Source organism: Heptranchias perlo, chromosome 2, assembly GCF_035084215.1.
Source record: "Heptranchias perlo isolate sHepPer1 chromosome 2, sHepPer1.hap1, whole genome shotgun sequence".
In the NCBI taxonomy this organism is placed as follows: Eukaryota; Metazoa; Chordata; class Chondrichthyes; order Hexanchiformes; family Hexanchidae; genus Heptranchias; species Heptranchias perlo.
In genome coordinates this window covers 91,598,458-91,625,155 of record NC_090326.1, presented here as the reverse complement: position 1 = coordinate 91,625,155, position 26,698 = coordinate 91,598,458, and the positions used below count along the sequence as shown (strand labels likewise).

Genomic DNA, 26,698 nt, shown 5'->3' with positions numbered 1-26,698 from the left:
TTGAAGTCTGACAAGGAAATCAATGAATAACAACTTTTGTTCCCTGCTGACTTGACAGTTTTTCTAAAACCTTCTTATATATTACCCACACTCAGAGCAACAATGGGCCAGAAATCTCTCCTGAAATAAGAGGAGCTCAACAGCGCTTTCCGTTTTTAATGGCGAATTGAAGGAGCAAGTTCCCGCGTTTGCACATACGCAGTGAAACGCAGAAATCCAGAACTTGCTCCTAGTGGTTCGCTGGTGATATGATAGCTTCGAATTAAAGGGCCATCGCACGCTGCAATCAGAGAAATCATTGAAAAAAGTGCAAACTTGCTTATCTGCCCAGCTGGAAAGTAACTAATATCACTACCAAACAGGTACGCTTAAAAATACCACGTCTAAACTAAGTTTTAACAGCGCAATTAGTCTTAATGACTGCCAAACAACTAAAAATTAACTTTTAAAAAAGTAGCGTCTCATATTACTCCTTAATTTAGTAGCTTTTGGTCATTACACTTTTTTTTTACCTTTCCCTTCCTCTTTAATTTAATTCAATTATTTCTTTGGCTTTTTACAAAAAAAATTAAATTTTTATTTACAATGACATACAGAATATAACTTTAAATGAATGAAATCTGCTTGCCTGCTGGAACAATGTAGTCTGAATCTCACAGAGAAGTGGGCGTGACTTCTCTTCCTGACAGATTTTGTGGACGTGTCTTCTCCTCACAGACTGGTCCAACCGCGCGGCAACTCACGCTGCTCAGAGGCCGGGTTGATAGCGCACATTATTTCATTCATTTCAAATTCAAGCAATTTGACACCACAGAGCCCGCAGTAAGTATTTTCGTTGATTTAATTCGCAGGAGCTGCGGTGAATCGTTGCCTCGATGCCCTGTGCGATTTCTGGCCCATAATTTTAGAGATAACCACAATAGACTTGCTAAAACAAAGATTTTTCTTTTCTGTTTGTTACACGAGGACAACCCCTAGTTGCTGCTGGGGTCCATCCGTTCCTGATATCCTGTCATCTCATTGAAACATACTAAATTCTTACAGGGCTCGACAGAGTAGATGCAGGGAGGATGTTTCCCCTGGCTGGGGAGTCTAGAACCAGGGGTCACAGTCTCAGAATAAAAGGTAGGCCATTTAGGACTGAGATGAGGAAAAATTTCTTCACTCAGAGGGTGGTGAATCTTTGGAATTCTCTGCCCCAGAGGGCTGTGGAGGCTCAGCCATTGAGTACATTCAAAACAGAGATCGATAGATTTCTAGACATTAAAGGCATCAAGGGATATGGAGAAGGTGCAGGAAAATGGCGTTGAGGTAGAAGATCAGCCATGATCTTGTTGAATGGCGGAGCAGGCTCGAGGGGTCGGATGGCCTACTCCTGCTCCTATTTCTTATGTTCTTATGTTCTTATGATATCCATATCATGATTGCAGCTTAGCCAAAGGATTATTTATCACTACAGTTAATTTTCTTTTTCTCTAGCTATGCAAAAATGCTGATGTCAGAAACTACAGATATCTCTCGGCTACTTGAAGCACTACGCTGCCATGTTTGCTTTCTTCTGCAGTGTAGAGCCTGAAAACTTACTTTGGCCATTATATTTAGCTTACATAAGTAAGTGAGTGTGCTTGGCGTTGCACAGTTCAGACACATTTTTGAAAAATGCACATCTGCCTCCTCCCAGTCCTGATTTGCTGTGATGTGTGGAGTTTCACTGCACTATCACGGAACTGGAAGAGTTCTAATGCGAAATCACACCCAAAATATTAATCAATCTTTCTCTTTCAGATGTTGACTGACCTGCTGTGCATTTCTAGCATTTTCTGTTTTCACTTCAGATTTCTATCATAAGTGACTTTTCTCTTTGTTGCTACTGGAAGCATTTCCACTAGCATCTCTGTTCTTTTTGAGGTGCCACACTTGCCACAACCACCTGCCCTTATAGCTCCATGAGTGACAGCACTGCTTTTTGTGGTACTGAGCCACACAGAGCAGGAAGGTCCCAAGTTCAATCCCTGGTTTGTGCATAATTAGCTGATCTCAACCAGAGAGGAGTTAGAGTAGGAGCACTATAATTGACTCTGGGATAAGCAGGTGGAAAAAATGACTGAGTTCTCACTCCTAAATGCTATCCTGTGACCTGTGCCAGAAAATGCACATGTAGAGATTGAGTAAAAAATGGATTACGTTCAGCAACAAGACAACCGCATAACTCCCTTTCCATCACACAGTCAGTAAATGGCCTTTACAATAAAAGATCTCAAGATGCACTGGGTGGTTTCAATGAGTATTGCACAGTAGCCATGTGCAATAAACCAATGCAAAGAGCGTTTGGTTTGTTACCACATTGTAGTGCACACCAAAAAAATATTAGTATTAGTACATGATGAATCAACAGATGATGTGCACACTCATTTTAACTGATACACTGAAGCAGGTACATTAAAAAATAACTATTGCGTGCATATTGAGGTTCCGCCACACTTCCAGCGAAGTTACGGCAGCAGAGTAGGAACAACTCAAAGGAAATTCAGGGCCTTTAACATTCCTCAGGCAACTGGTACTTGCTGTAGAAGAACAGCTACAATGCATCAATCTGTGCTTAATTTTTTTAAGAGAACGGCTAGGTCCTAGAGGTACTGTTGGATCTGGAATATGAAGAAGAAATTGTGTTATATGATGTGGAGCTCGTCAACCAGTTGCTGAAGGATATGATCTGCCTCTTGTGGAGAAATTTGTCCATCTCAGTAAAGTCCTTCTTGTGCCAAGATCTGAAGCCACTTGCAGCAAGTGCCTTTAAGGGATTTACTTCTCCACCATGGAGAGCAGAGGAGTGGCATCCCCAAAGGCATTTTCACCTGAGGCAGATCCCTCAAACCACTAATGGCGGTTGCCTTGGGGTTCTGGGAAGGTGAAAATATATAGAGGGAATGTGGAGGCATGCTCATATCCATGCCAAGCCAGAGAGGAAGAAATGGATCCAGGCAATGGTTCCCTGGAGATGTCCTGTCCAGTAATATTATTTGAAGTTTGGGAAACTTAGCTTAGCCTACCCACCCTCTTGGGGAACAGGTGCTGTTATAGGAACTGGCATTTGTGTGGCGCAAACGTTACTTGCCACTTGGATGTTGTCCAGGTCTTGCTGCATGCGGGCATGGACTGCTTCATTATCTGAGGAATTACGAATGGAGTTGAAAACTGTGAAATCATTAGTGAACAGCCCCACTTCTGATCTTATGATGGAGGGGAGGTCATTGATGAAGCAGCTGAAGATGGTTGGGCCGAGGACACTGACATGAGAATCTGCTACAACTGGAGTTGAGATGAATGGCTTCCAACAATCACAACCATTGTCCTATGTGCCAGGTATAATTCCAGCCATTGAATGCTTTTCCCCCTGATCCCCATTAACTTCAGTTTTACTAGGGCTCCTTGTGCCACACTCAATCGAATGTTGCCTTGATGTCAAAGGCAGTTACAATCATCTCACCTCTGAAATTCAACACTTGTGTCCATGTTTGGATCAAGGCTGTAATGAGGTCTGGAGTCAACTGGTTCTGGAGGAACCCAAACCGAGCATCGGTGAGCAGGTTATTGGTGAGCAAGTGCTGCCTGATATCACTGTCGACGACACCTTCCATCACTTTGCTGATGATTGGGGGTAGGCTGATACGACAGGGAATTGGCCGGATTGGATTTGTCCTGCTTTTTGTGGGTAATTTTCCACATTGGAGAGTAGATGCCAGTGTTGTAGCTGTACTGGAACAGCTTGGCTAGAGGCGCAGCTAGTTCTGGAGCACGTGTCTTCAGCGCTACAGCCGGGATGTTGTTGGGCCCCGTAGCCTTTGCTGTGTTCAGCGCACGCAACCATTTCTTGATGTCACTTGAAGTGAATCAAATTGGCTGAAGACTGACATCTGTGATGATGGGGATCTCAGGAGGAGGCCGAGAAGAATCATCCACTCAGGACTTCTGGTAGTTTTATAAAAATATATGTATGTAAATTAAAGAAAAATTTTAAAATAAAATCTTAATACCAAATACCTTCTTATCATGAGAGAAATAAATGGAAAAAATGGATATTTGGTGCCACATTCACATTTTTAAAATTTCCAGACAAGCTGTTCAAAATGCAAACTGTCCAGTCTAAAATCAGATAGATGGCAACACTAAGGTGTTCCATTCATCATTCATTGCAACAACAAAATAATAAAAACAGTTTACAGTATGCTACATCTGTACTGGCATTTATACTGAGTCATACATGAGCCACGCAATAATTGGTCTGAAATACATAATGGGCCAGATTTCAACATCAAACTAACGATGAGGCTAATGGCGCTCGCCATTATTTACACGCAAATGGTACAGTAACTTCAGGCAAGGAGCAGATGCGCAGTTAAACGCGGATATCCAAAAGTTGATGTCCGAGATGCGCCGCTCTGCCACTAGCTTCGCAAAAACGGCATCTCGCTGTCTGCCTCACCATTGAAATGCATTGAATGGCATGAAGTTCCTGTATTTTCGCGGTAGATACGAACTAAATTTGCCACAGAAAGTTAAGTCTTGTCCATTCCAGTCTAAGTACCCTTTTAACCATGTGATAAGTGTTAATTATTGCCAATCAACCTCTCTGGCACTGAAAATAATAACTATTACAGTGTAAAGTCTCATTCCTTCAGGTTTTAATTATTGTTGGAGATTTTAAAAATGTAAACTTTTAATTTTTTTAAAAACTTTTCCTTACTCTCTTTTTTCTCTCTCCCTTAATCCAATCTTTCTTTCCCTCTCTATTTCTCTTTCTGTACCTGATTTGACATTGAATTCACCCACTCTGATTTACACTTCCTTCTCAGTTCTTGCGCTGTTAATTTCTCAATCCTTCAATCTGTTGGTTAAGGAGATACACAGTTGCTTGCCCTGTTCACACAGGTCCCAGATGCCCTGGTTCCCTCGCTGCGCCGTTATCACCTCGCACTTTCAGCAACTTGCCATGCAAAAAATTTAAAAACCTAAACGTGCAAGGGCAAGTCTAACTAACGGCAGATGCCAATGGATGCCCTGCTACTGCAAAATGTGGCCCAATATAAATGTTAACTCCAACTTATTCATTGATGCCAACAGGGTAAACCAATTACCTTACTATAAATACAAGATCATTTGGCTGTCAGACTGATAATCACACTGCACTAATTCAGTTAATCAGTGAGTACATGAAAAAGAGAACAAGAATTTCCAATTCAAATCAAGTCAAGGATTGGAGCCAAAACTCAGACCGATCCAATGAAAATAAAGACTCTCCAGTCTAGTAATAATTATGCACAATAGAGTTGTGCATTTAAAAATTCTCGAACATGTTGAACAAAACTGCTGCCTCTTTTAAAGCCAGTTGAAGTAATACAGTCTTACCTCAACTTATCTACATATTTTGTTGCAAGTATTTATGCACACACTCCACATGCTAAACTCAAACAGCATGAATTTATTTTGTCACCGGAGAAAACTCTGTTTCCACTATAATTCCTGTGAAAGTACACTTATTAATAATAATTAGATCACTTAATTTCAGATATGGTCACTTTAATAACGTATTTAAAGTATTAGATGTATAATATACATATACCTCAACTTAGAATTTTACAGAATTATTAACAAACCACATTCACATGAAATAGAGGTCTCTACTCTCTCCAAAGGATAAATTCTCAATCTGTGCTTTGGCCAGACTAGCACTCTGCTCCTGTGTGAATTGTCTACCACACAAGTTCCTAGCATCTGCTACTGGAATTCTGACCTTAACCCTACTGCTACCACCACCAAAACTCCCATGTACACCTTTGTCACCTCCAAGCTCAACTATACAAAATGTTCTCTGTTGGGTTCCACTATGCATAAAATACAACTCATCCAAAACTACTTTGTCCATATCCTATACCACACAAAGTCCTGTTCCCCTATCATCCATCCCCCAGTCAACCTCTATTGCCCACCACCTCCCCCCCCCCACCCCCCACAACATCCCTCCAACGTACTGATTTCAAAACTCCTGGCCTCATCTACAAGTCTCTCCATTGCCTCAGGCCTCCCTACCTTTGCCACATCCTCCAGTTCTACATGCCGGCATGCACCCTCTGTTCTTCTATCTCTAGCCTCCTTTGCATCTCCCCACCCTCCTCCACTGCATCTTCAGTTGGAGTGTCTTCAGCCATCTTGACCTCACACTCTAAAATGGTCTACCTAAACCTAAACTGTCTTGCCACCTCTCTCCCCTTCTTGAAAAGCCTCCTCCAAACCTAATTCTTTGACCGTGTCTTCAGTCAACTTCCCTAACCCTTCTCCCTTCACTGCTCTGTGAAGCACTTCAAGAAGTTTTACTATATTGAGGGTACAATATAAATACAAGCTGTTGTTGTCCCTGAAATGCAGAAAACACTACAAATGTAGTATGGAATAAAGTTTGTCTTTCAAAAAATAACTGTAATAAAAAGAAAATTGGTAATGAATGCATACATAAAAACTTGGAAGCTAGTTTCCTCAAAGATCTAGCAGTTAAAGACAATTCCAGCTGCAGTAATAGGCCATACAGAGGATTGCAGGTTTGATCCATGGTCTGTATTGAGTTAGTGAGGGCAACAGCTGGGACCCACGATTGACCTCAGTGCCCCAGGTTAGAAATGAGAAAAGAAAAATCAGCCACAATTCCCACTCCGAGTGGCTACCCAGTGACCCCTGTGAACATTGGGTAAGAGTGAGATTAAATTCTATTGTAATGTCCTCACAGTCAAATAATCTGCCAACAATTGCAGTCAATGCTTACGCATGAAATGCAGGGCCCATGGAAGTGCACTTCAAAATCTGCTTTGTGGTAAAGCCTGTCTTATGAATCCCTTTGGGCCATTTCAATATGGCTATTCAAGAATTTTTTTATTGCATCTGAATCAGATGACATTACCCATTTTGTATACCAGCATAAAATCTCAGCATATTGCTGAATGTCACCCATTGAGGCATTAAAATATCTGAAATAAGCTCATAAATGTCTGGATGTTATACAGTTGAATACACTGTTCTTTTACACAAGTAAATTACTATCATTCCAGTTCCCACAAGAAAAAAAATCTAGTCATTTCCTTCAGTCACTCCATCTTGTCAAGCAGAAATATATTTTATTTAACATGTTTTTGGCAAGACAATCTACGCCTGGATGCTATAAATACCAATTTTTGTGAAATAATAATATTACTATTGTTTCAAATTCTTCTCCCCCGCCCCCCTCACTCTCCCACCTCCACCAGAGAAAGAAAAATTCTACTTATTTAACTGGTAACCCTATCATGTGAAACACAAGTTGTTTTCTTTTAAATGATTTTTGCTCTTCATTTGGATGAATAAAACTGTTAAAAATTGCAAATCTTTCTCAGACAGCGATTTACAGCAGTCTCCCAGGATCTGAGGTCTGATTTAGTTCTGGGACTGGCAATGCATATCACCTTTATCTCAGTAAATGAAGTTGCTGAGAGCTTTACTTAGTTCCTAGTCAAACAAGAGTCCAAGAGACAACTGCTCTCATTTCATTGTTCTGAGCTGAACTTATACCTTAAGACAATACAGGAAGGGTCCCCATCTCAGACAACATGTTAATAAGGTACTGACATACTTATAGAGATGGGTAAACACAGCAGTTTAAAGTTGATATTCACCTAGCAATACAAGGGCCCCAAAAATCTGCAGGTCGCCATCCTGGCACCGGGATTTCTGCCAGTGCCCACCAACATTGGCCCCACTGCATTTTGTGAGATCAGTGGGAAGGCAACTAATTTACATAGATCTGGCAGGCTCCTGTGTCACTACAGGTACATCTGCATGCCCCATGCTGCTGGAAACTCTGACGCCTGGCCCCCATCTGGAGGTTGCCCAGGCACCCCCAGAGACCCCATGCAGACACCCTCCTTGGCCCTGGTGTAAGGGGGACAACAATTTTTTTTTTTAAATCTTACCCTTCTTCAAGGTTACAGGCTGCTTCCTTGACCTGGACCTTCCTGTGGAGGCCATTTGCACACTTCTGGAGGCTGCTATACCTCATCTTACTGGGCATAGTGGCATCCAGTCTTACACCAGACCTCTGACGGGCCTGGGCCAAGCAAACCCCAGGCCTGGGAGTCTCTGCCTGCAACCCCACTCCAGCTCCAGCTTCATGGCATCCCTGGCTGTAAAGTACAAGGCTCAGTGGGAACTCCCAATATAGCCCTGGACTTGGCATATCTGTCTCCTGGCCAAAATCCAGGCCCCTCCACCACACTCCCACTGGAGTTTTGGCAGGTGTACCAGAAGGCCTGAACAATTTCAGCCTCAAGGTCTTTACTCATGGTCAAGTAATATTGATTAGAGTATATACAAGATATTATGATAAAACTGTGTATTTTTTACTAAAATTGTTCCTTATGGTGGACTGGGTAACAGAATAGTCCTTTCTCTTGTGGGACTGGGATTAAATCCAACTCATATTAATGGGTTGAAAGTATCTGCTGGCTGTAAAAGTCCTACTTGAAGTAAGTTTGGAGAGTTCCAACCCAGGTCCGAGTGAGCACAACTCCACAAAACTGCCCATGGTTTGGCACAGATTTCCATTAAATTGTCAGTCTCACTCAAAAAGGTCATAATGAAATGGAAAAATAAACAGCAATGGTCTCAGGAGTGAATGATTGGTGTCAGATTGTCTGAAATCCTCTGCGGGAACAGTCAAAGAAAAGATAGCTTCCTGCTTTGTGGCTTAATGTTAGTTTGTATTCACTATAGTTTGTCAACATGTTAAGTAGTTGGAGAATTAATGATGTTAACTTTTACTTGTAGCTAAAGCATTACAGTTACAAAGGCTGATGTTCTGTTGGAACCATTGTTAAAACTTCTGTTAAAATGAACTGTTATGTGTAATTTATATACATTTATGATATTTCAGAGCACTGCTGCAGTATTTGTCTGTTGAGGTTGACAACCTGGCAGCATTTCAGGAATCAGCCTAAAGGTGCCACATTTGGGTCCCAAAGCAGCTTATGAAACATCATGGGCTCAATTTTGAAATGGTGGCGGGTTGGCGCGTGGCAAACCCGAATAAAAAAGACTTACCTTTTCCGTCGCAATCGCCATGTACTTCATGGTGATTAAAGTTGTTTCCGGGTTTCGCACCCAGCAGCCAGCATGATTGACAGGCTGGCTGCGACAGGAGCCGCAACACCGGGCAGGGGGCGGGGAGAGAAAGAGAGAGCGACGTCATCTGGCACTGGAACAGAGAGTGGAGGGCGCTGAAGTTCGGGGGGGGAGAGAGGGGAAGATCGGGGGGGGGGGGTGAAGAGGGGAAGATGGAGAGGGAAGAGGGGACGATCGGGGGGGGGGGACACATCGGGGGCTGAGAGGAACATCGGAGAGGGAGACATCAGGGACTGTGAGGGACATCGGAGAGGGGGCATCGGACATCGGAGCAGCTGGGTGTAGGTGACATCGGTGGAAAGGTAGGTTTATTTTGTTTTTTAACTTTGTGCAATGGGTTTTTATTTAATTTATTTCATTTATTTTTGCCTGATCTGGCCCAGGCGGGAATCGGAAGCCATGGGAAAGCTGCCCAGGTAAGTTTAAAATCGTTATAACTATCTACTATGTCAGAAATAAAGTACCTTAAGTACTTTATCACCTTCCTCACCCGCTCGGGATTTTCCCGATTTTCGCAGCCCCCCCCCCCTCCACCCCCAAAATTTGATTTGAAAATCGGGGCCCATGTTTCCGTCGGGAACATTTTGCTGAATTCACAGACGTGCTCATGAAGTGCCACAAAGCAGGTCTTGAGAAATGAAAAGCTGACAGTCTCCTAGCTGCCATGTTCAAGTCATGGTTTTATTTGTCCTTTGACCTACACTGAGTTTCTCAATTTAAAAAAAACTAAGCTGTAAAACAGAAGGGAAGGCTACAGACCAAAGTTGCCTGGTCTTCCAACAAACAGCCCTCAAGCCGGTCAAACATACAGAAGAGGATCAGGTAAGTAAATACAAACATTGCAGAATAATTTTCTTAATTTCATTGACATATGAGTACATATTAAAGGCTGCTGACTGCCTTCATGACTGTATTGTGTACTACTTAAGTAGATAACTGATTTTCTGTAATTGGGCCCATATATATGATGGAGATGGAAGAAAGAGAGGGAGAGAAAGGAATCAGTTTTTCAAATCGGTCCATTCGTAGCCTTCTATTCACTTAGAGTTGTTCTCTGCAGGCTTACTACGACCCTACAGTTATTCCAAATAAGAATCATAGTGGGGGCATTGTGGTCAATTCCTAACATTTCCGTATTTGTAAACTCAACTCATTGAATGGTTCAAAATGATTGTGCAGACACACATCAACAATTTATTTTTTAGCCATATTATATGACTATTCCTTCCTAAAGGCTATATTAAGTAGTCATTTGCTAGTAAAACTCCAGCATATTTCAATAGTAACACTCTGAGGGAGTAATGTTGACTTTGTGCGATGGTGTAAAATGGAGGGTAGCGAATCGGCCGCCAATTTTACGTCTCTCCTGATTTTCATTTCCAAATAAATAACGAGAGATTTAAAATGGGCTGCCGACTCGCTATTGCCTGTTTCACATTATCGCACAAAATCAAAATTACCTCCTAGTGTGCGACATTTGTAAAAATCATTTAGACCAAAATCACAGAGCTCCTCACTTTTCATGGGCATTCCTGCCAATTTTAAACTTGACAGCATGGCAGCTCGCACAATATCACTGCATCTAATCAAGTACTGCTCCAGTCAGAACCAAAAATATGGTTTCAGCCAACATGTCGCTTCTGCTTTGTGTCAGGGAATGGGGAAACACTTACCCATTTAAGAAACAGAACTAGGTGCACACTGTACCAAACTTATTTTGCTGTTAGTGTTTTTGTTAAATACAGATCTTCATTGACGGGTTTTTGACTGAGCCTGTTAAATGTAGAATATTATGATGCATTTATATTTTTACGTTTTACATATTTTTAGTGAAAACAAAAATAAATACTTCTTAAAGAGAAAATCTCAACCAACCAACCCCACAGGCAATGAACATCTCCTACCTTTGAGCCTTGGATTCCATAAGGCCCTTGTTCGCCAGTCGGTCCAGATGGTCCCTGTTGAAAAAGAACAATTAAAATGTAATTTCAATTGTCCTTAATTCACTGCAATAATAAGGACAATTTATTTAAGATCTATCTTCTGTTCCAGTATTTGCTCAATGTTCTATGATAAATATTTAAAATACATGGATTCATTTTTATAGATTCAGGAATATTGAGATTTTTTTTTAAATGTTTTTGTTATGCTATTGCAAATAATCACTCATTGCTATTGGTAAAAGTTTTAAAATATAAAATATATTTGTATTTAGTAATATATTAGAGATAGTTAAGTGCTTTCATCATGTATTTTATTTTCTTACATGGCTATCGGTCTGTGACTGCAATAATGTACTTGAGTTCAACAGAATGGTACTAATTTCAAAGCTCTGAGTCAACCAAATCTGGGAGTTATTGACAATTCAATGATACACTGTTCTTCCTTAAACACCAGAACCTAAGTCAGCTTTAAACCTCATTCATAACCTCTATTCAGAAGCCTGACATATTTCTTGTTAATTCAACCACTTAGGTTGTGCTCAATTAAGATATAATCATACAAAACAGTAATATATTTGTGGATGGAATTGTGGTCATCACCAAGCCTGTGGTAGTTGTTATGCGGCCAAAAATCCGCAGGATGCGATCCCAACAGTTAAGCCAGGATCACACCTGCTGGTACACTTCAGGTCTGTCACATGCATAGGACAGGCATAGAATGATATAACACAGAAGGAGGCCATTTGGCCCTTCATGCCTCTGCCAGCTTTTTGAAAGAGCTATCCAATTAGTCCCACTCCTCTGCTCTTTCCCCATAGCCCTGCAAATTTTCCACCTTCAAGTATTTATCCAATTCCTTCTTGAAAGTTATTGTTGAATCTGCTTCCACCACCCTTTCAGGCAGTGCATTCCAGATCATAACAACTCGCTGCGTAATTTCTTTTTTCCTCATGTCGCCTCTGGTTATTTTGCCAATTACCTTAAATTTGTGACTCTGGTACTGATTCTTCTGCCACTGGAAATAGATTCTCCTTATTTACTCTATCAAAACCCTTCATGATTTTGAACACCTCGAACAAATCTTCCCTTAACCTTCTCTGCTCCAAGGAGACAACCCCAGTTTCTCCAGTCTCTCCACAAACCTGAAGTCTTTTACCCCTGGTATAATTCTAATAAATCTTCTCTGCGCCCTCTCTAAGGCCTTGACATCCTTCCTAAAGAATGGTGCCCAGAATTGGCCAAAATACTCCAGCTTGATCCTAACCAGCGTTTTATAAAGGTTTAGCACAACTTCCTTGCTTTTGTACTCTATACCTCTATTTGTAAAGCCAAGGTTCCCGAATGCCTTTTTAACAGCCTTCTCAATTTGTCCTGACACCTTCAAAGACTGGTTACATACATCCCCACCCAGGTCTCTTTGTTCCTGTAACCCCTTTAAAATTGTATATTTTAGTTTATATTGCCTCTCCTCATTCCTCCTACCTAAAGGTATTTTCCTGGCCTGGACCCCAATGATGGGGCTCATGGTGTCGTCCTGTAGGCCAGTACAATTCAACTCATTTGGCATTCCAACATCCACTGATACACTGAACCCTGACTGAGCCAAAAGAGCAGACACTCCCAACAAAGTGAATCGCCAACCTTGGCTCCGTCCCCTTGGCAAATAACAAAATTCCCAGAAACAGCAGAGATTTGGTGCAAGGAATTTTGGCCCCTATGTGTCTAAGGGAATTATACCACAATAGCACCATTCTACAAAAAAATAATACTGTTTTGTGTGATCTTTATTCTTGTTGAGACATTGATATTTTAACTACAATTGTGAAGAATCCCACAATCCTTATTCGATTGTGGACACTAACACTCAACAGAGGATACCATCATGAGCTGCTACGGTGCCTCATACCACAATATTACCAGTATGAGAAATAGTCAGTCTCATTTAAAGATTGTAAACAATTTTACAACACCAAGTTATAGTCCAGCAATTTTATTTTAAATTCACAAGCTTTCGGAGGCGTCCTCCTTCCTCAGGTGAACGTTGTTTTCCAACAACGTTCACCTGAGGAAGGAGGAAGCCTCCGAAAGCTTGTGAATTTAAAATAAAATTGCTGGACTATAACTTGGTGTTGTAAAATTGTTTACGATTGTCAACCCCAGTCCATCACCGGCATCTCCACATCATTTAAAAATGAAAAACATATTCACCTTTTTCATCAATGGACTCATTTTGAAGGTGTGATTTGATTGCAAAAAACTTACTTGTGCATGTCCTGTCATACTGAATTGAAGACATATTTATAAAGAATGTACAAAGAATACCACATTCCACCATGGTTTAAACTTGTAATAATTTCCTCTCCCCACCCCCACATTGTCAAACCTTAGGCTTAAAATATAAAATCCATGGCATTTGCTTTCCGAACTGTAGTCTTGTGGAGCTGAGATCTTTAAAATAAGTTTTGTTATCTAAACAATTTTAAAGAATTGAGGAATACACTCGACTTATTTGGTTTATAGGCGGCTCCATTTTAATCTATTTCCAATACTTAGCTAACAGTGCTGTGCTTGTGCCTATTCATGGTGATAATAAGGATGAGCTGCTTGTGTTAAATACAAGCAGCCGTCCTACCCCAGCATTTCAAGCATTATCATCCAACTCCTTTTAGTCTATACCTTCACAGAAACTGCAACCCAGACCAGTAAAAATACAAACAAGTGCTGAAAGGGTTCCTGTCCAAAGTGTTCTTTGCACCATCTCCCTCCCATATCGCAGTTTTTTTATATTCAGGTGGAGAATGATCACATGAGTCTGAATGTTAATTATCAAGATTCTCTACAGTCCTTCTGCCATTGCCTCGGGGATTTTGCTCAATGACAATCAAAGTAAAACAAGCCTTGCAGTCACACATTAATCCCAGCTACTGACTAAGAATAATGTACATGCAGGTTTTCATTCACTGCTATTTAGCACTCAAAGACACCCTTCCATTCTGACAGGATTAATAATAAGCCCAATTTCACATTCCATAAATGCAGATTTGGGATACTGCTCACACTGAATGTTCATAACAGCAAGCTCAACATATCTTGTAAACTCTATTCCAAGCCATTAATATATCTGATGATAATTACAATTAACGCTCTGTTTTCTGATCTTCAAGCCAGACAGCAATAACTATTTTCTGACATTTCAATCAAGTATTCTCCACAATCGCTATTGTTAGAAGCCATATTACATTAAAGCCATGCCATTACATTCAGTACTCATTCAAGCCATGCACACTCATTTCTATACCAATGCATTTTTACAGATGTCACCCGGCACAAATTCTCCATTAACATTCACACATACAAATTCTGAATCTAGATTTAACCCTCACACTGCTAACTGGTGATGACAGGCTACACACTATGGGGTAGAAATTCATTACGGCCCATTTTTGGGCGCTTAACTGACAGGGCGCCCAAACCTGGAGGCCTAAGGCTCATGCGAAATTGGCCCTCGGGCCTAATTGTAATAATTGGGGCGAGCTACCAGCACCTGCTGGACCTCCAGAGACTGCTCACCGATTACCAGTGCTCCAATTTGGGCCGTCTCTGTGCTCACTGACTTATATTGGTTTTGAGTCTGGCAAAGCCTCGATTTTAAAATTCTAATCCTTGTTTTCAAATCCCTCCATGGTCTCACCCCTCCCTGTCTCGGTAACCTCCTCCAGGCCTACAATGCTCAGAGGTCTCTGCGCTCCTCCAATTCTGGCCTCTTGTGCATCCCCAATTTTAATTGTTCCAGCATTGGCGGCTGTGCCTTCAGCTACCTAGGCCCTAAGCTCTGGAATTCCCTCCTTAAACCTCTCCGCCTCTCTACCTCTCTCTCCTCCTTAAAGATGCTCCTTAAAACCTACCTCTTTGACCAAGAGTTTGGACACCCATCCTAATATTTCCTTAAGTGGCTCAGTGTCAAATTTTGTTTGATAACACTCCTGTGAAGCACCTTGGGACGTTTTACTTCATTAAAGGATGTCACGGAGCGGCTGCAGGGCATTCTGGAGGGGGAGGGTGAACAGCCAGTAGTCGTGGTCCATATTGGTACCAACGACATAGGTAAAAAAAGGGATGAGGTCCTGCAAGGTGAATTTAAGGAGTTAGGAGATAAATTAAAAAGCAGGACTTCAAAGGTAGTGATCTCAGGATTACTACCGGTGCCACGTGCTAGTGAGTATAGGAACAGGAGAATAGACAGGATGAATGCGTGGCTGCAGGGTGTAGGAGGGAGGGATTTAGATTCCTGGGACATTGGGACCGGTTCTGGGGAAGGTTGGACCTGTTCAAGTGGGACGGGTTACACCCGAGCAGGACCGGGACAAACGTCCTCGCGGGGGTGTTTGCTAGTGCTGTTGGGGAAGGTTTAAACTAGAGTGGCAGGGAGATGGGAACCTGAGCGGGGACTCAGAAGGGAATAAAGTTGAGAGCAGCAAGAGAGGGGAAGACCCAGGGGAAACCTACAATACAAATAGTACAAACAGTTGTTCAAGAACAAGTGAAAGGGAAAAGCATAGAGCAGCGGAAAGAAAGTGTACTTTAGGCACTTTAGGTACTTTAGGCACGACAGATAAAATGAAAACTAGAAGGCGTAAGGCGATTAACCCAGCATCAAAGCTGTGGCAGGGGGTTGGGAACCTGAGCAGGGAGACAAAGGAAAGCGTATCAGGAAGGGACAGAAGGTATGGAGTAAAAGGTAAAGTGTTAAAAAAGGAAAAAGCAGGAACTAAGTGTCACAAAACATATTTGAAAGTTCTTTATCTGAATGCACGTAGCATTCATAACAAAATGGACAAGTTAACGGCACAAATAACTACGTATGGGTATGATCTTGTGGCCATTACAGAAACATGGCTGCAGGGTGACAACGACTGGGAATTAAATATGCCAGGGTATTTAACAATCAGGAAGGACAGGCAGGAAGGAAGGGGAGTTGGGGTGGCTATGTTAATAAGGTAAGGAATCACTGTAATACAGAGAAAAGATATTGGGACAAAGGATCAGGATAATGAAACAGTTTGGGTAGAGATAAGGAATAATAAGGGGCAAAAAACACTCGTGGGCGTAGTATATAGGCCTCCTAATAGTTGCAACTCTGCTGGAAGAAGTATTAATCAGGAAATAGTCGGGGCATGTAATAAGGGAACAGCTATAATTATGGGGGATTTTAACTATCATATTAACTGGACAAATCAAATTGGGCAGGGTAGCCTTGAGGAAGAGTTTATTGAGTGTATTAGGGATGGATTTCTTGAGCAGTATGTAACTGAACCTACAAGGGGGCAAGCAACCTTCGACCTGGTCCTGTGTAATGAGCCAGGATTAATTAATAATGTCCTAGTTAAGGATCCCCTTGGTATGAGTGACCATAACATGGTTACATTCCATATCCAATTAGAGGGTGAGAAGGTTGGTTCTCAAACAAGCATACTGAGCTTGAATAAAGGAGACTATGATGGTATGAGAGCGGAATTGATTAAAGTGGACTGGGAAAATAGATTAAAGGGTAAGACAGTACATGAGCAGTGCTGTACATTTAAGGAGTTATTTTACAACTTTCAAAAAATATATATACCACTGAGGAAAAAAGGGTGTAAAAGGAATGACAGCCATCCGTGGCTAAGTAAAGAAATTAAGGATAGTATCCGACTAAAAACAAGGACATATAAGGTAGCCAAACTTAGTGGGAGGATAGAAGATTGGGAAGTCTTCAAAAAACAGCAAAAAGTAACGAAAGGATTGATTAAGAAAGGGAAGATAGATTATGAAAAGAAATTAGCAAAAAATATAAAAACAGATAGCAAGAGTTTCTATAGTTATATAAAAAGAAAAAGGGTGGCTAAGGCAAACGTTGGTCCTTTAGAGGATGAGACCGGGAAATTAATGGTGGGAAACATGGAGATGGCAAAAATGCTGAACGAATATTTTGTTTCAGTCTTTACGGTAGAGGACACTAAGAATATCCCAACACTGGTCAAACAGGGGACTCTAGGGGGGGAGGAGCGAAATACGATTAAAATCACTAAGGAATTGGTACTCAGTAAATTAATGGGACTCAAGGCGGATAAATCCCCTGGACCTGATGGCTTACATCCAAGGGTCTTGAGGGAAGTGGCAGTAGGGATTGTGGATGCTTTGGTAATAATTTTCCAAAATTCTCTGGACTCGGCAAAGGTCCCGGCAGATTGGAAAACTGCCAATGTAACACCCTTATTTAAAAAGGGTAGTAGGCAGAAGGCTGGAAATTATAGACCAGTTAGCTTAACATCTGTGGTGGGTAAAATTTTGGAGTCTATTATTAAGGAGACAGTAGCAGAACATTTGGATAAACATAATTTAATAGGACAAAGTCAGCATGGCTTTACGAAGGGGAAGTCATGTCTGACAAATTTGCTTGAGTTCTTTGAGGATATAACGTACAGGGTGGATAAAGGGGAACCAGTGGACGTAGTGTATTTGGACTTCCAGTAGGCATTCGACAAGGTGCCACATAAAAGATTATTGCTCAAGATAAAGAATCACTGGATTGGGGGTAATATTCTGGCATGGGTGGAGGATTGGTTATCGAACAGGAAGCAAAGAGTTGGGATAAATGGTACATTCTCGGACTGGCAACCTGTAGCCAGTGGTGTTCTGCAGGGGTCGGTGCTGGGTCCCCAACTCTTTACAATCTATATTAACGATTTGGAGGAGGGGACCGAGTGTAACATATCAAAGTTTGCAGATGATACAAAGATGGGAGGGCAAGTAGAGAGTGAGGAGGACATAAAAAACCTACAAGGGGATATAGACAGGCTGGGTGAGTGGGCGGAGATTTGGCAGATGCAATACAATATTGGAAAATGTGAGGTTATGCACTATGGCAGGAAAAATCAGAGAGCAAGTTATTATCTTAATGGCGAGCAACTGGAAAGTACTGCAGTACAAAGGGATCTGGGGGTCCTAGTGCAAGAAAATCAAAAAGTTAGTTTGCAGGTGCAGCAGGTAATCAAGAAGGCCAATGGAATGTTGGCTTTTATTGCTCGGGGGATAGAATATAAAAACAGGGAGGTATTGCTGCAGTTATATAGTTGTAAACAATTTTACAACACCAAGTTATAGTCCAGCAATTTTATTTTAAATTCACAAGCTTTCGGAGGCTTCCTCCTTCGTCAGGTGAACGATGTGAAAATGAAATCCTCGAAATGAAATTGCATTTATAATTCACAGAACAATGCTTGGTGATAACAGACAGTTTTTTCAACTGCCCATTGCCAAGGCAATCAGTGTGCAGACAGACAGGTGTTACCTGCCAGGTCTCAGAATATACAAATCACCAAAAAAAACAACAAACAAAAAAAAACAGAGATAGAGAGGTAGAAACATAGAAAAGACAGCAACTGACCCGTTATATTAAAAACAGATAACATTTGTTCGCTGGTGGGGTAACGTGTAGCGTGTGCATGGTTCATACTCCTGTGACTCGGCCAACGTTGTCTACCTCATACGTTGCAGGAAAGGATGCCCCAGAGCATGGTACATTGGCGAGACCATGCAGACGCTGCGACAACGGATGAACGGACACCGCGCAACAATCGCCAAACAGGAGGGTTCCCTCCCAGTCGGGGAACACTTCAGCAGTCATGGACATTCATCCACCGACCTTCGGGTAAGCGTACTCCAAGGCGGCCTTCGAGACACACGACAACGCAAAATCGTCGAGCAGAAATTGATAGCCAAGTTCCGCACCCATGAGGACGGCCTCAACCGGGATCTTGGGTTCATGTTACGCTACACGTTACCCCACCAGCGAACAAATGTTATCTGCTTTTAATATAACGGGTCAGTTGCTGTCTTTTCTATGTTTCTACCTCTCTATCTCTGTTTTTTTTTGTTTGTTGTTTTTTTTGGTGATTTGTATATTCTGAGACCTGGCAGGTAACACCTGTCTGTCTGCACACTGATTGCCTTGGCAACGGGCAGTTGAAAAAACTGTCTGTAATCACCAAGCATTGTTCTGTGAATTATAAATGCGATTTCATTTCGAGGATTTCATTTTCACATCGTTCACCTGACGAAGGAGGAAGCCTCCGAAAGCTTGTGAATTTAAAATAAAATTGCTGGACTATAACTTGGTGTTGTAAAATTGTTTACAATTGTCAACCCCAGTCCATCACCGGCATCTCCACATCATCGCAGTTATATAGGGTATTGGTGAGACCGCACCTGGAATACTGCATCCAGTTTTGGTCTCCATACTTAAGAAAAGACATACTTGCTCTCGAGGCAGTACAAAGAAGGTTCACTCGGTTAATCCCAGGGATGAGGGGGTGGACATATGAGGACAGGTTGAGTAGATTGGGACTCTACTCATTGGAGTTCAGAAGAATGAGAGGCGATCTTACTGAAACATATAAGATTGTGAAGGGGCTTGATCGGGTGGATGCGGTAAGGATGTTCCCAAGGATGGGTGAAACTAGAACGAGGGGGCTTAATCTTAGAATAAGGGGCTGCTCTTTCAAAACTGAGATGAGGAGAAACTTCTTCACTCAGAGGGTAGTAGGTCTGTGGAATTTGCTGCCCCAGGAAGCTGTGGAAGCTACATCATTAAATAAATTTAAAACAGAAATAGACAGTTTCCTAGAAGTAAAGGGAATTAGGGGTTACGGGGAGCGGGCAGGAAATTGGACATGAATTTAGATTTGAGGTTAGGATCAGATCAGCCATGATCTTATTGAATGGCGGAGCAGGCTCGAGGGGCCGATTGGCCTACTCCTGCTCCTATTTCTTATGTTCTTATAAGTCCAAGTTGTTGTTGTCTGTCTTGCTGTCAGCAGGCTTCAGGTAAATCCTGGGGGTGGGGGGGGTGAAAGAAGAATGGAAGGAGAGGGGTGATCACAGGTCAGCAGTGGCCCGCAGGAGTGCTGTGGAGCTGGGAGGTGCACTCCTGCTGCTCCGAGCTCCACAGGAAAGTAAGTTAAAAAAATATACTTCAACATACTGTGAGATCCACTAGTATTTATGAAATAAGTGTACATCCCTCTAATTTAAAAAAGTTTTTTTCTTTATTTCAGCTTTTTAAAAATCTAGATTGAATATATGGGAGCTAATTTTTGTGTAATTTGCAACCTGTATATTGCAGTTCACATCACTTCACAACATGTAATGCCAGGTCTCTCTTCCTCTTGCATGAGGTGCACCAATAAGTAATCTGATTTTTTTTTGACAGTACTTCTTTGAAGCAAGAACTATTTCATGAACCCAGAATACGAAACATCAGCGTGCCTGCTCCCAGTACCTTATCAGCAACTCTGTAGTCAACAATAACAAAGATTCCTGACACCAATAGTTACCAATCGTTGAAATAAAGGCAGAATCACTTTTCTTCATCCCGTATGTCAAATTCCTTCCCTCCTCTCTCCTTTTAGTAATGTTACTATTGTCCTTTGCTGGGCTATGCATAATGGCTCATTTTCCTTTCAAGGCATTCACTGAGTGCCAGGCAGGTGCAGTGTACCAGAGGTGTGCTGCACCAGTGAGGGGAGTGGTCCACTCAACCTTCCTGGTCCAGGCCATTTACAAGGCACCTTTCAGCACTGATCCAACCCATGGCAGGGTTCTGGGATCAGTGGGTGGGAACAGCTACACTCCTGGTCACTGGCATCAGGACCTTCTGGCTGCTGCTGGAAAGTCCTGAGGCCTGAAGATCGTGCTGGGGTAGGGGTGGGGGTTAGGGGGGTAATAAATTAGTTACGTTCTGCCTCTTTGATCTTCGGCGTCCTGATACAAACCCTACCAGCAGTTTTTTGGCGCACCCCTCTGTTGGCTTTCATGGAAGTGAGGTGGGAGAGCCAGAAACTTTTCCTCCCACTGCACTGGCATCCTAACGCTAGGCCACCAATAGCACTTGTTGCTTCAATGCCTCCCTCTCTCCTTTAATAGTGGAAAGTTATCCATGTGGTGCAAGGCCACTCTAATGAGCTTGGATTTGAGATGAAGAATGTTTGATTTTAATTTGGTGGAACTGTCAGGCTGCTGCAGTAATGTCAGGAGGAAGGGTCAGAATACAGCCCCATGGCTCAATCTCTGGACTGACTGATCCACTCTACTACCTAAGTGACTCCAATTACACAAATTGGGGTTGTATTCTCTAGAGTTCCGAAGGTTAAGGGGTGATCTGATCGAAGTTTATAAGATATTAAGGGGAACGGATAGGGTGGATAGAGAGAAACTATTTCTGCTGGTTGGGGATTCTAGGAGTAGGGGGCACAGTCTAAAAATTAGGGCCAGACCTTTCAGGAGCGAGATTAGAAAACATTTCTACACACAAAGGGTGGTAGAAGTTTGGAACTCTCTTCCGCAAACTGCAATTGATACTAGCTCAATTGCTAAATTTAAATCTGAGATAGATAGCTTTTTGGCAACCAAAGGTATTAAGAGATATGGGCCAAAGGCGGGTATATGGAGTTAGATCACAGATCAGCCATGATCTTATCAAATGGCGGAGCAGGCACGAGGGGCAGAATGGCCTACTCCTGTTCCTATGCTCCTATGTTCCTCATACAAATTGGAGACTGGTTCCTCCCTTGTTGAATTTTGATTGTTATGTGTATTTACCCGAAACAATCTTTGAAGCCAGAGTAGACATCCATGCTAATGCAGATTAGGACCTCAAGGAAAAGACTTTGACTGCTGTCAAACTTAGTTCCTCTCCTCATAAGTGTTGCTTTTCTGATCTTCCTCTCTGGGAAACAGCATGGAAGAAGGAACTTGTGGACTAACAAACAATTTATTAAGAAAATATTAAAGTACAGAAAAGCCCAGTCTCCCGCCGAGCAATAGATTTATAGCAACTGACCCAACCATGATAAGAAGGTCAGACTGCAATGGGTTCACTGATCTCGAGCTAATGGGAGGCGAGAAGAAATCAAGGGTTGAAGAGTCACATAAATACTTCTCTCCTCTGTCAGCTATCTTATCCAGACTCCCAAACCCATAAATAAAACACAACCAGGTTTTATTATTTAAAATCTTATGCCTTCAAAACCAACCCAAATTTCTGAATTCTCTCAGGAACTAATAATATTTATGAGCATTCCTGAGAATTAAGAAGCTAAATCATGAGGGTAATCCATCTTGTAATCTTCATCAAATTTATGTAGTGCAGCCTGTTCATCCCCTCATTCCAAGACTGCAGGCAGTGCCAATGCCATGTCTCTCCAACACAGTACACTGTGATATAAACCTCTACTATTCTCAGTATGGTGTTTGGGATGGATCTCAATTACTAAAATCTTTATTATTACTTTCAGCAAGTAATGAAAATAAGAAAAAACAATACAAAAGTACATTTTAAAAATAGGAATTTAACTATTTCTCCAACTACAATGGTACATAGACACATACTAATATACTTTGATTTATAGTTTAATTTTTGGGTTGAAAACCGAAAGCTAACATAATAACAACGTCAATGTTCTCTTACCTGTGCTCCTCTTTTTCCATTCGGACCAGGTGGCCCTTCAGGACCCTAGAAAAACAATGAGAACATCAATAAGTTTTATAAATAAGTGCAAAATGTTCTAGCTGTAGCTTGTTAAGTTCATAATAAAACATTCATTTCAATTTTTTTTAATTAATTACTGATCCACAGTTGATGAAGTGAACCTGCAATACTTGAAGCAAAAGTGAACTGCTTGTGAAGAGATGTAAAAATTAAACAGTATTTTCTAAATTTGTTTTATCTGAGAAAATCATTTTAGTCTTATAAAAACAGAAGTAGATTACAGTTCATTGAAGTTTGTTAGTTATTAAACAATATTAAGCAATATTAATATGCAATTTTTAGCAATGCCAGACTCGATTACCTCCAGACTCGATTACTCCAATACTCTCCTAGCAAACTCTGACCCTTAACTTTCCATCAACTTCAGTAGTCCAAAACTCTGCTGCATGCATCCTATTCCACAAAAAGTCCTGTTCACCCATCATTCTGTCCTCGCTAATCTACATTAGCTCCCCATCCCCCCAACATCTCAGATTTAAAATCTATAAATTGCTCCACAGTCTTGCCCTTCTATAAACCTATAACCTCCTGAAGCCTTATATTCTTCCCCCCAAACTCTCCATTCCAGACTGTTGCCTATTGTGCATCCCCTTTCCTTCACTTCACCGTTGATGGTAAAACCTTCAGCTGCCTGGATCCCATTCTCAGGAATACCCTCCTTAAACTTTTCCACCTCTCCATCTCTCTCTCCTTCATTAAGAACCTTGTTAAAAGCCACCTCTTCAACCAAGTTTTTAGTCACCCTTCCTAATCTCTCCTTTTTTGTTTCAGTAACTGTTTTCCTCACATCTATCTGTGAAGTGCCTTGGGAAGTTTTGTTATGTTAAAGGCGCTACTTAAGTGTAAGTTGTTGCTAATGTATCATTACGTCTCAACAATTACAAACGTACAATTTTAAATAACATTTTTCTCACATTTTGTAGCAGCAAAAAAAAATGCCATCACTTTTTTATTCCATCAGAAACACATAAATATTAGCAATGATCCATTTAATTTATATCACTAAAATATTATTTCCTCAGCATATTATTGGACCAATCTCTGCTTCCCTTTAAGACTATCATCATGTTGAATGTCATTCACACAATTTAATTTCATCTGAAAAGGCACCTTAAGATGCATGTAACACCCTTCTTGCAGCCTAACATAACTAATCTTGAATTGAAGGGGAACTCTGTCTTACTTTTCTTTTATTTTACAATTACTCACACACAAAGACTGCCAATTTTTACAAACCATTTGCTAAAGTATTACTGAGAAAGGCAGCTTGAAACATTGTGAACATTCAGCACCAGAGGGCACCTCTCTCCTTCTGTGTGGAATGGAAAGTGGGAAGCATGGCCTCACGGTAGCCAGCTTGTGTTCTGTAACTGTACTGCAAATTTAATCGCTATAACCCTTTCAATTTAATTAGGGAACATGAAAAATTATAAATATAAGTTTTGTTTATGAGCCATAAAGTCTTTGAAATGTTTTATCCTTTAGTTATAAACAACAACAACTTGCATTTATATAGCGCCTTTAAGGTAGTAAAATGTCCCAAGGCGCTTCACAAGAACGTAATCAGACAAAAATTGACACTGAGCTAAAGAAGAAGATAGTAGGACAGGTGACTAAAACCTTGGACAAAGAGGTAGGTTTTAAGGAGAGCCTTAAAGGAGGAGAGGCGGAGAGGTGGAGCGGTTTAGGGAGGGAATTCCAGAGCTTAGAGTCTAGATAGCTGAAGGCATGGCTGCTAAAGGTGGGGCGAAGGAAGTGGGAGATACTCAAGAGGCAAGAATTGGAGGAACGCAGTGAAGAACAGGAGAGTTGTAGAGCTGGAGGAGGTTACAGCAATAGGGAGGGACGAGGCCACAAAGGGATTTAATACAAGGATGATAATTTTAAATTTGAGGCGTTGGTGCACCAGGAGCCAATGTAGGTCAGTGAGCACAGGGTGACGGGTGAACAGTGCGAGCTAAGGTTCGGGCAGCAAAGCTTTGGACAAATTCAAGTTTATGGAGGGTGGAAGATGGGAGGCAGGCCAGGGGAGCATTGGAATAATCAAGGGTGGAGGTAGCAAAAGCATGCATGTGGGTTTCAGCTGTAGAAATGCTGAGGCGGGGGCTGAGACGGGCGATGTTACGGAGGTGGAAGTAGGCGGTCTTTGTTATGGAGCAGATACGTGGTCAGAAGCTCAGCTTAGGGTCAAATAGGATGGCAAGGTTGCAAGCAGTCTGGTTCAACTTGTGACAGTGTCTAAGGAGGGGGATGGAATCGGCGACTAGGGAACGCAGTTTGTGGCAGGGACTGAAGATAATGGCTTCGGTTTTCCTCATGTTTAATTGGAGGAAATTTCGGCTCATCCAGGTCTGGATGTTGGACAAGCAGTCGGACAATATGGAAGCAGTGGAAGGGTTGAGAGAGGTGGTGGTGAGGTAGAGTTCGGTGTTGTTAGTTTACATGTGGAACCTGACATTGTGTCTTCGGATGATGTCACCGAGGGGTAGCATGTAGTTGAGAAATGGAAGGGGCCAAGTATAAATCCTTGGGACAAAAGCCATTGCAGGAGATTCTCTGGCTATGACCGGTTAGGTAAGAACGGAACCAGGTGAGGGAAGTCCCATTCAGCTGGACAACGGAGGAGAGGTGTTGAAGGAGGATGGTGTAGTCAACCAAGTCAACGGCTGCACACAGATCGAGAAGATTGAGGAGGGATAGTGCACTACGGTCACGGTCACAGAACATGTCATTTGTGACATGTCAGGGCTGTTTCAATGCTGTGGCAGGGACAGAAACCTGATTGGAGAGGTTCAAACATGGAGTTGCGAGAAAATGGGCATGGATTTGGGAGGCAACAACAAGGACTTTGGAGAGGAAAGGGAGGTTGTAGATGGGGCAGTAATCTGCAAGGCCAGAGGGGTCAAGGATGGGTTTTTTGAGGAGGAGGGGTGATGTTGGCAGATTTGAAATGGAGATGGACAGTGCCTGAGGAGAGAGAACTATTTGCAATATTAGCTAGTGTGGGGGCTAGGATGGGAAGTTGGGTGGTCAGCAGTTTAGTGGGAATAGAGCTATTAAATCTTTCACTTCTTCCAGTTCTGATGAAAGGTCATTGACCTGAAACATTAACTCTGTTTCTTGCTCCACAGATGCTGTCTGACTTGCTGAGTACTTCCAGCATTTTCTCTTTTTATTCTATGTAAACACAAGTTCTCTCACAAATTCTGAAAAAAATAGGGAGATGGGGGAGAACTCACCTGCTCCTTCAGTACTGCACTGAAGTGCTCATTAAGGCAATGGTTGTCAGCACTGGGACATGGAACATTTTCCCATTTTGGGTGCCCAGGGGCAGCATCAAACACTCACAGGTCAGTTGTAGAATTATTTAGATACAGAGTAAAACTCTCTGTTCCAACATTCTGCCTCCATCCCAACCTCAGAACAGTAATCCCTACATTTTTTTCATTTTCCACATTGGTCATCCTGTGGTCTTTTTGAGAGCAATGCTGAATATTGCCAAATTAGATGAGGCTTTGTGATGAGGGCCCGTGTTGACTGGAATAGGGTTACGACAGCATAAATTCAATTCACGTAGAACCCTTATAGCCAGCAAATAAAAAGACTTTTATCCCATCAGTCTGGGTAAGATCTGAACCCAGATGCCGGAAGCAAAAGGCTAGTGTGCTAACCCATTGTAACACCCAGACTCCAAAATATCTATGTTCTGAAACTAGTGGCGTACACAGACTACCTCACACTGGGCAGAACTTTTGAATTTGGCGGAGGTGTAAAACGGCCAGAAGCAGATCAGTGGCCTGTTATACAACGCCCCCAATCTTCCTCTCCATTGACTTGCAATAGAAAGGAAATTGGGCCGAGCGTATAACAGAAGGCTGATCCACTACCAGCCATTTTACACCCCGTCGAAGTTCAAAGTTCTGCCCACTATCCTCACATAAGAAATTCCCGTTCTCAGTCACCCCCT

General features: G+C 41.9%; 1 protein-coding gene across 1 annotated transcript in view; it reads right to left on the bottom strand.

Moving 5' to 3' along the window:
• Positions 1 to 26,698, bottom strand: part of LOC137341166 (collagen alpha-1(XXVIII) chain-like) — a 234,564-nt gene that overhangs the window by 177,199 nt on the left and 30,667 nt on the right. The window contains exons 10-11 of the mRNA XM_068004159.1: positions 22,651 to 22,695; positions 11,106 to 11,159 (exon numbers count right to left, since the gene is read on the bottom strand). Coding sequence (XP_067860260.1) covers positions 11,106 to 11,159; positions 22,651 to 22,695 — 99 coding nt within the window. The remainder of the gene's footprint in view (positions 1 to 11,105; positions 11,160 to 22,650; positions 22,696 to 26,698) is intronic.